The 10,555-nt window shown below is 30.6% G+C and overlaps 1 protein-coding gene across 1 annotated transcript; it reads right to left on the bottom strand.

Annotated features, from left to right (window-relative positions):
- Positions 1-6,422: 6,422 nt before the first annotated feature.
- LOC121872715 (bifunctional purine biosynthesis protein ATIC-like) lies at positions 6,423-9,251 on the bottom strand. The gene is made up of 4 exons (XM_042375725.1): positions 9,095-9,251; positions 8,621-8,781; positions 8,048-8,059; positions 6,423-6,748 (listed from the first exon to the last, which is right to left on the bottom strand). The coding sequence occupies exons 1-4, from the start codon at positions 9,165-9,167 to the stop codon at positions 6,641-6,643; spliced, it is 354 nt and encodes a 117-aa protein (XP_042231659.1). The 5' UTR covers positions 9,168-9,251; the 3' UTR covers positions 6,423-6,640.
- Positions 9,252-10,555: the final 1,304 nt, after the last annotated feature.

Below are 10,555 nucleotides of genomic sequence, written 5' to 3'. Positions count from 1 at the left end.
TTCCCATGGGCAGTTGCGCTACAGAGGCACTACCAGGGTCTTCCCCTTCTGGGAGACCTATAGCTAGCTTGGTCGTGGTGCCGTACATATGACATACGTCCAGCAATCCCTTACTTGTCTGTGATTGGAGGACTAAAATGTAATTCCACCAAATTACAGTCAATAGGAAAACAGAAACATTTTCCAAAATTTGGCAAAATTTTCCAAAATTTAGCAAAAATTTTCAGAAATTTTCAGAAAATTTCCAAAAATTTTCCAAAATTTTCCAAAAATTTTCAGAAATTTTCAGAACTTTTCAGAAAATTTTCCAAAAATTTCCGAAATTTTTCCAAAAATTTCCAAAAATTTTCCCAAATTTTCCACAAATTTTCCAAAATTTTCCAAAAAATTACAGAAATTTTCAGAAATTTTTCCAAAATTTTCCAAAAATTTTCCAAAATATTCCAAAAAATTTCCGAAATTTTCAGAAAATTTTGGAAATGTGGGGAAATTTTGAAAATCTGGGAAATTTTTGGAATTGGGGTTTCTTAAAAATTAGTGAATTTTTTGAAAATCTAGGAATTTTTGAGAAATCTGGAAAATTCCAAAAATTTTCCAATAATTTCAACAAATTTTCCCAAAATTTAAAAATTTCAGATTTTCCAAAGTTTCAGATTTTCCAAAAATTTCAGATTTTTCAGAAATTTCAGATTTTTCAGAAATTTGATTCTCCAAAATTTCCCACATTTTCCAAAGTTTGGAAATTTTTGGAATTTAATAGAAAATTAGAAAATTTAGGAAATTTTCGAGAAATTTAGACATCTTGAAAATTTTGGAAAATTTCGAAATTTTGAAAATTCTTAAAACTTTTGAAATTTTGGAAAATTGAATTTTTGGAAAATTTTCTAAAATTTTTCCAAAATTTTCCGAAAATTTTCCAGAAATTTTTGGAAAATGTCCAAAAATTTTCCCAAATTTTCCGAAATTTTTCGAAAATTTTCCCCGAAATTTCCAAAAATTTTCCCAAATTTTCCGAAATTTTTCCAAAAATTTTCAAAAATTTTCAGAAAAATTTCCAAAATTTTCCAAAATTTTTCCAAAATTTTCCAAAATTTTTCCAAAAATTTCCAAAATTTTCCAAAAATTTTCAGAAATTTTCCAAAAATTTTCTGAAATTTTCAGAAAATTTTCAGAAATTTTCCGAAATTTTTCCAAAATTTTCCAAAATTTTCTAAAATTTTTCCAAAATTTTCCGAAAATTTTCCAGAAATTTTCAGAAAATGTCCAAAAATTTTCCCAAATTTTCCGAAATTTTTCGAAAATTTTCCCCGAAATTTCCAAAAATTTTCCCAAATTTTCCCAAATTTTTCCAAAATTTTCCGAAATTTTTCCAAAATTTTCGAAATTTTTCCAAAAATTTTTCGAAATTTTTCCAAAATTTTCTGAAATTTTCCAAAATTTTCCGAAATTTTTCCAAAATTTTCTAAAAATTTTCCATAATTTTCCAAAAATTTTCTGAAATTTTCAGAAAATTTTCCAAAATTTTCCGAAATTTTTCCAAAATTTTCCGATATTTTTCCAAATTTTTCCAAAATTTTCCAAAAAATTTTCGAAAATTTTCCAAAAATTTTCCCAATTTTTCCAAAATTTTCCACAAATTTTCAGAAATTTTCGAAAAAATTTCAGAAATTTTCAGAAAAATTTCCAAAATTTTCCGAAATTTTTCCAAAATTTTCTAAAAATTTTCAGAAATTTCCCAAAAATTTTCATAAATTTTTAGAAAATTTTCCAAAATTTTCCAAAATTTTTCGAAAATTTCCCAAAAATTTTCAGAAATTTTCCAAAAATTTTCAGAAATTTTCAGAAAATTTTCCAAAATTTTCCGAAATTTTTCCAAAATTTCCGAAATTTTTCCAAAATTTTCCGAAATTTTTCCAGAAATTTTCACAAAATGTCCAAAAATTTTCCCAAAATTTTCGAAATTTTTCCAAAATTTTCCCCGAAATTTCCAAAAATTTTCCCAAATTTTCCAAAAATCTTCCCAAATTTTCCGAAATTTTTCCAAAATTTTCCGAAATTTTTCCAAAATTTTCCAAAATTTTCCAAAAATTTTTCGAAATTTTTCCAAAATTTTCCGAAATTTTCCAAAATTTTCCGAAATTTTTCCAAAATTTTCTAAAAATTTTCAGAAATTTCCCAAAAATTTTCATAAATTTTTAGAAAATTTTCCAAAATTTTCCAAAATTTTTCGAAAATTTCCCAAAAATTTTCCAAAATTTTCCAAAAATTTTCAGAAATTTTCAGAAAAATTTCCAAAATTTTTCCAAAATTTTCCAAAATTTTCCAAAAATTTTCAGAAATTTTCCAAAAATTTTCAGAAATTTTCAGAAAATTTTCCAAAATTTTCCGAAATTTTTCCAAAATTTCCGAAATTTTGGAAAAATTTTCCGAAATTTTTCCAGAAATTTTCACAAAATGTCCAAAAATTTTCCCAAATTTTCCGAAATTTTTCCAAAATTTTCCCCGAAATTTCCAAAAATTTTCCCAAATTTTCCAAATATCTTCCCAAATTTTCCGAAATTTTTCCAAAATTTTCCGAAATTTTCCAAAATTTTCCGAAATTTTTCCAAAATTTTCCAAAATTTTTCCAAAATTTTCCAAAATTTTTCCAAAATTTTCCATAATTTCCAAAAATTTTCTGAAATTTTCAGAAAATTTTCCAAAATTATCCGAAATTTTTCCAAAATTTTCCAAAAAATTTTCGAAAATTTTCCAAAAATTTTCCCAATTTATCCAAAATTTTCCGAAATTTTTCCAAAATTTTCCACAAATTTTCAGAAATTTTCGAAAAATTTTCTGAATTTTTCAGAAAATTTTCCAAAATTTTCCGAAATTTTTCCAAAATTTTCCGAAATTTTTCCAAAATTTTCTAAAAATTTTCCATAATTTTCCAACAATTGTCTGAATTTTTCAGAAAAATTTCCAAAATTTTCCGAAATTTTTCCAAATTTTTCCAAAATTTTCCAAAATTTTCCAAAAATTTTCCCAATTTTTCCAAAAATCTTCCCAAATTTTCCGAAATTTTTCCAAAATTTTCTAAAAATTTTCAGAAATTTTCCAAAAATTTTCATAAATTTTCAGATAATTTTCCAAAATTTTTCCAAAATTTCCGAAATTTTTCCAAAATTTTCCGAAATTTTTCCAGAAATTTTCAGAAAATGTCCAAAAATTTTCCCAAATGTTCCCAAATTTTTCCAAAATTTTCCCCGAAATTTCCAAAAATTTTCCCTAATTTTCCAAAAATCTTCCCAAATTTTCCGAAATTTTTCCAAAATTTTCCGAAATTTTTCCAAAATTTTCCAAAATTTTCCAAAAATTTTTCGAAATTTTTCCAAAATTTTCCGAAATTTTCCAAAATTTTCCGAAATTTTTCCAAAATTTTCCGAAATTTTTCCAAAATTTTCTAAAAATTTTCAGAAATTTCCCAAAAATTTTCATAAATTTTTAGAAAATATTCCAAAATTTTCCAAAATTTTTCGAAAATTTCCCAAAAAATTTCCAAAATTTTCCAAAAATTTTCAGAAATTTTCCGAAATTTTCCAAAATTTTCCGAAAATTTTCCAAAATTTTCTAAAAATTTTCCATAATTTTCCAAACATTTTCTGAAATTTTCAGAAAATTTTCCAAAATTTTCCGAAATTTTTCCAAAATTTTCCAAAAATTTTCCATAATTTTCCAAAAATTTTCCATAATTTTCCAAAAATTTTCTGAAATTTTCAGAAAATTTTCCGAAATTTTTTCAGAATTTTCCAGAAATTTTCAGAAAATGTCCAAAAATTTTCCTAAATTTTCCGAAAATTTTCCCAAATTTTTCGAAATTTTTCCAAAATTTTCCAAAATTTTCTGAAATTTTCAGAAAATTTTCTAAAATTTTCCGAAATTTTTTCAAAATTTTCCAAAATTTTCCAAAATTTTTCAAAAATTTTCCAAAATTTTCGAAAAATTTTCTGAATTTTTCAGAAAATTTTCCAAAATTTTCCGAAATTTTTCCAAAATTTTCCGAAATTTTTCCAAAATTTTCTAAAAATTTTCCATAATTTTCCAACAATTTTTTGAATTTTTCAGAAAATTTTCCAAAATTTTCCGAAATTTTTCCAAATTTTTCCAAAATTTTCCAAAATTTTCCAAAAATTTTCCCAATTTTTCCAAAAATCTTCCCAAATTTTCCGAAATTTTTCCAAAATTTTCTAAAAATTTTCAGAAATTTTCCAAAAATTTTCATAAATTTTCAGAAAATTTTCCAATATTTTTCCAAAATTTCCGAAATTTTTCCAAAATTTTCCGAAATTTTTCCAGAAATTTTCAGAAAATGTCCAAAAATTTTCCCAAATTTTCCCAAATTTTTCCAAAATTTTCCCCGAAATTTCCAAAAATTTTCCCAAATTTTCCAAAAATCTTCCCAAATTTTCCGAAATTTTTCCAAAATTTTCCGAAATATATCCAAAATTTTCCAAAAATTTCCGAAAATGGCCCAAAAATTTTCGGAAATTTTTGGAAAAATTTTGGAAAATTTCTGAAATTTTTTGGAAAATTTGGGAAAATTTTTGTAAAATTTTGGAGAATTTTTGGAAAATTTCTGAAAATTTTTGTAAAATTTTTTAAAATTTTCGGAAATTTCTGAGAAAATTTTGGAAAATTTTCGGAAAATTTGGTTAAATTTTTGGAAAAATTTCGGAAAATTTTTGGAAATTTTTTGGAAAATTTGGGGAATTTTTGGAAAATTTTGGAAAATTTTCGGGAAAATTTCGGAAATTTTCCAAAAATTTTGGTAAATTTTGGAAAAATTTCGGAAAATTTGTGAAAATTTTTGGAAAAATTTGCAAAAATCTGGGGAAATTTTTGGAAAATCTGGGGAAATTTCTGAAAAATCTAGGGAAATTTCTGGAAAATCTGGGGAAATTTTTGGAAAATACTAGGGAAATTTTTGGAAAATCTGGGGAAATTTTTAAAATTTTGGGAAAATTTGTTGATATTTTCGGAAAATTTTTGGAAATTTCCCCAGATTTTCCAAAAAATTCCCTAGATTTTCCAAAAATTTCCCCAGATTTTTCAGAAATTTCCCCAGATTCTCCAAAAATTTCCCCAGATTTTCCAAAAATTTCCCCAGATTTTCCAAAAAATTTTGGATTTTTGTTTAAATTTTTTCGAAAATTTTGGAAAATTTTGGGAAATTTGGAAATTTTTGGGAAATTTTGGAAATTTTTTGAAAAATTGTGTAAAATTTTTGGAAAATTTCTGAAAATTTTTGGGCAATTTTCGGAAATTTTTGGAAAATTTTCGAAAATTTTTGGAAAAATTTCGGAAATTTTTGGAAATTTTTTGGAGAATTTGGGGAATTTTTGAAAAAAATTGGGAAATTTTTGGAAAATTTTGTAAAATTTTTGAAAAATTGTGTAAAATTATTGAAAAATTGTGTAAAATTTTTGGAAATTTCTGAACATTTTTGGGCAATTTTCGGAAATTTTCCAAAATTTAATCAAACTTTTTCCGAAAATTTTCCAAAAATTTCCGAAATTTTAAAATTTTCCTTAATTACTTTTTTAAAATTTCCGAAATTAAAAAACAAAATCCGAAATTTTCCAAAAATTTCAGAGAATTTTCCACACATTTTGGGGTTAGGAAACACGACAATAAGTAGGATGACCTTTAGCAAAGTTTTACATGGATTTTGCATTTTTTGAATATGCGTAATTTTGTATTCACGAGCAAGTCACAAACCGGACTGTTCTCGTTTTGCAAGACTTGTAGCCATGACTAGTAGCTCTTTTGTGCGTGGCAAGCCTCTGTGAACTTCATCTGGCGGGTCTAGGACAACTGGCCGCCATATGGAACTTTTTGTTGACAACCTAACCTAACCTAACCTAACCTTACCTTTGAGAGCGCAAAAATAGGCGTTTGCAGTTTACCCCCAGTCCGCGGCGGCCAGTTGGGCTGCGGCCAGATGGCGGCGGCCAGTTGTCCCATTCCCTCATCTGGCGCAAGTCTTCATTCCGTGTTATACAAGAAGTGTGGCCTGGGGATCACTACTGTGTGTCCACTTCATCAGCAGTATTGGTTTTGCTTTACTATCAGCAAATTTACACTGCCATATTTTATCCTTTCTGCATCAGATTCCCTGGATGTGATAAGTCACCTAAGAGGACCATTTTTTCCACCAGGTTTAACAGATGCTCAGAATTCTCATGAAGTATTTGATGAATTGTCTTGACACACAGTAGACAGGCCACTTACTATGTTTTACTGCATTAAATATAAATGTTCGTACCATAAATTGGTGTTTTAATTACCCCCTTTATAATTTACTGTTGGTAAACTGAGATGCCAAAAACTGGTTTACCAAGGGATTAGTCTTGGGTGTCACGGGTAACCAAATTAGATTCAAATACTGAATTAGATTTATTTGAAAATACAATACTGTATATATAGATCTAATAATAAACAAAGTGTAAACAAGTTTCTAAAGAACAATTTAAATACATGTACTGTATTCTGCAAAGCTACGCAAGTGATGAATACTACAGTACAATACTGTAATATTGTTAGCTCGGCAAACCAGGACTGAAAAGAATGGTACGTATTTAATATTACAGTATCCTCTATGTTAATGGTGGAAGAGCCGGATATTTGAATGTACAAGAACCATGTCGTGCTCATCACAGGCATCCACCACCAGGCTGTCGTTGGTAGACCCTGCTGGACTTACGATGAAATCAATATACTGCCAGATCTGGGGTCACTAAATCTACGGGGATAACTTAACTCTAATCTTAATTTCTAAGGGTCGCTGCCACCAGAACCCCTCTGGACAGCATGTAGCTCGTTAGGTAGCGGGCAGAGTGGACTAGGCATTGGGTTAGGTTTTCCATTGACCAGATCGATAAGGGTAAAGAAGGGTGAAACCATAACATGTCTTAATTGGTTTATTTCTTACAAAACACACTGGAAAAAAAACACATACAACCACACTGTGGACCATAATTCCAAGGCCTGTCCCAGGGTACAGCACTGGCGCCTCTAACAACTGTTGTTGTGGTCGGCTACACTCCGACCCGAGATGGGTTTGGGGTCCTCGGCCCACGAGGTAGAGTAGAGCCGATGAATCATGCCGAATCAGCGCCATCAATCCTATATTGACCACTGCTGGGTATCCACCGGCTCCGAGCGACCGGTGGGTTTCTATTAAGCCCACCCACGACCTGGAGACAAACGGGAATCAGCGTCCGGGGACCGAGAAACATGACAACACCAACAAACTCTCTTGTCTAGACGACAGACCCATTTACGTTACATTACTTCTACACTGGGTGAATGACAATTCAACTGTTAAATCATGAACACTGGTGAACACTGATAATCACTACAATTGACTGAATTAACTGAATGGCTAGGAAACACAGAACATACCTGGAGACAAACGGGAATCAGCGTCCGGGGACGCTCTACGATACGATACGAAGTCTTTAGTTAAGAGGTGAAAGAAGATTATTAGGGGTTGAAGGAAAAGTGGTGAAACTGAAATACAGTAGGAGTAGAAAGAATCTGGGCTCAACCAGATCGCTTCATCTTTCTTATTGGTGTTTTGTCTTTGTTCTGCTCCCTTGGGTCGTCAGACCTTTGTATTAATATTGGTTTATTTATATAATGCTGCTTATTATTATTATTTTCCCTTGACGCTTGAGTTTATATACCCCTGAGTTACCAGTGATCGCTACTCACACAATGACAATAATTACAAACAAACTAACTGTTACTCATTCAAAGATGACCCTCAGTTGACAAAGGTCTGGCGAATTACTTGGGTTGATTTAAACAGACTAATTCAAGGTTGCGTTGGCCAGTAGAGAGTGCAATAAACGTAGTGACAACTGTGTTCGAAGGCGGGGCTTACTGAGAGTGATCCTGAGGGTAAAACGCTCCTGAGATTCTACAAGCGCGGTGGATTTGAATATTATGTAGCGTAATATGAATTAAAACGGGTTTTTAGGAATGACAATGAGGTGCGCAGTACATCAACACCACTCTGAAAAGCATTAGAATTAATATAAATGGTAATCATAACTTCTAATGTAATTATGTGTTACAATCAATGTGTAAAATCAGGCATCTGTAAAATACCCATGAAAATGTTTTTTGTTTCCGGTTGTGTTTAGGTCAGATCAGGTTATTCAGCTGAGAAGTGCAAAATTTTCATTAAACTTCACATTTAGTTGAACCTAACCTATCAACATGTAATGGAATGTTTTTACAAGTATCTTACGTGTTGCTTCATTTGACAATGCCTACCATATATTCACTTAAATGCTGAAGTTGGTGTTAAATTTCAGACTAAATAATATACCAAACACTTAGCAATCACTTCCACAAGGTCCAAGAATCAATGTTTATTATATTGGAATGCAACTGCAAATTATTACCTTTGAATCAAGATACAGTATGTTAATTTAGATTTCTTAACTAGTTTATGCAGTACCAGTCTTTCATTTAAAATTTAAGCAAATGATTAAAAAAATTATTCTAGCTTGAACATGCAAAAGCTTAAGTTACATTTTTAACGCTAATGTAATTAAATATTTCTGCATACCTGTCTTGATCGGTCAACATTATCTCTGAATGGGAAGAAAGCATCTGAGGATAGTGCAATGCCATTCAGCTTCTTTATCCAGGACTCCTTTTCTTCCTCAGTCAATGGGGCTGGAATCTCCTCAAGTACCGCTGCAAACTGTGATTCCGGCATATCTTTGCCTAAGGGAGAGCATTTTGTCAGGTCTACCAAGTTGAAGCCCAAAATAAAATCACAACTTCAAACTCGAGGAGTTTTGAACTTCTCATCCATGCAGCTATGTTTGAAAAATAATACAACACGAGGAAATTCAAGCTTTGTTCTAAGAAGTACCTGTAGTTTGAAAAGCAGATTCCAGCTTCAACATTATTCACATCAAAATGTAAACTGTTATAAGGGTCAGTTTTGGTCACTCGGTGAAATTCAAACAAGTTCACACACCAACTTTCTTCTAAATCTAAAACCAAGGGGGCAAATCAGAGATGCTGTACTTACCCACAGTACCACAAACAAAGTTGTCAATGGCATTGGATTTCTCAGCTCGTTTCACTCCTTCTTTAAACTTCATGTTCAACACACGAGGATGATGCCGCAGCCACCTAAGAGACCCCACACATAATCACACTGGCATCTAAAAATTTATTCTTTCATTTACAGACTGCTAAACAAAGTAAGTCCTGCACAGTATAAGCTTATTCATAATATTACAATACATGTGCATGTTTTAACCTCCAAGGAGAGTTTTAAAAAATTTATAAAAAATTAATTTATAAATTATTAAAACCACTCAATTTATTGATTAAGATCTGGATCATCTGAAGATCAGGCACCCAACTTATTTCATCTAATTAATTGCAATGTTCCACATACAGTACAAGCCCAGTACAGTATTAGGACTAATTTCCCTCCAATGAGAACAACCACACTGGGTATTTTTAAATTGCATGCATGTTTTAACCTTCATAAAGCCTGTAAGGTGTCCCAGTACACCACCTCATGCTACCCACACCTCTATAGGGGTTTTCCGCCTTTGTCATCATGGAAGACAAACAATGATAACTCTGCCCGCCCCCCCCCCCTGCTCTTCCCTCGGCTAACTACAGTATAATTAAATTAATGCATAATTTTTATTCTTCAGCAGTACAATTAACAGCAGAAGTTTATCCCAAACCACTTACATTGTAGAAGGGCAGGTTATCTGGTAACACTGTATGGGAAGAAGAGTCGACATCCTTTAAATGGCTTGTTATTCAAGGATGATGATCAGAGAATGACCAAGAATGAATTTCTTGTGTGAAAATAATGTGGAGAAATATACAGTATGAAATTGCTGCAGGAAGATTAATAACTGGGGAACAAGATGTATTTGTATTGCTAATACCAACTAGTATTTATCAGGCTTAATGACATTTTCATTATGAAACAAGGGCATATTTCTCAATAACATTATTTTCACACTAATTAAGTACAGTAATACAGTATTCAAAATATGTAGTTTTTAGCAATCTCAGTTCATCAATCTTAAATAACTAGTCATCTAAAGCATAATTATCTTAACACCTTCCTCATACCATGCAGGTTGGTTGGGACGAACTTCTGCTGTCGAGCTGTAGTCACCCACAAAATTCCTTTCATCTCTCCAGCTGCTCCACAAAACTCGACATTCAGACTCCTGAACCCAAACTATACAGTACGTGCAACATTGTCCATAAATGCATAGGACTCACGAGTCTGAATTTCATGGTTCAGGAGAAGGGACAGGACTTGTGGGCGATTGTACACTTTACAGCGTATCTAATTTTACTTAAAAGTTTATATTTTACTTTATTAGGTAAGCAGGTTTTTCTTATGGTCACAGAAAGGGTCAAACGTTATGACACTACCTGGAGGGGTTAGGTCTGGTCAAGTTAGAATTAAAAGGTTTATTTATCAGGTGAAAAAACTGGGGTGCCTAGT

The sequence above is a fragment of the Homarus americanus genome, unplaced genomic scaffold (assembly GCF_018991925.1).
Source record: "Homarus americanus isolate GMGI-L3 unplaced genomic scaffold, GMGI_Hamer_2.0 scaffold39155, whole genome shotgun sequence".
Taxonomy (NCBI): domain Eukaryota; kingdom Metazoa; phylum Arthropoda; class Malacostraca; order Decapoda; family Nephropidae; genus Homarus; species Homarus americanus.
The sequence above is the reverse complement of the archived record's forward strand: the minus strand, read 5'-3'. Positions and strand labels throughout refer to the sequence as shown.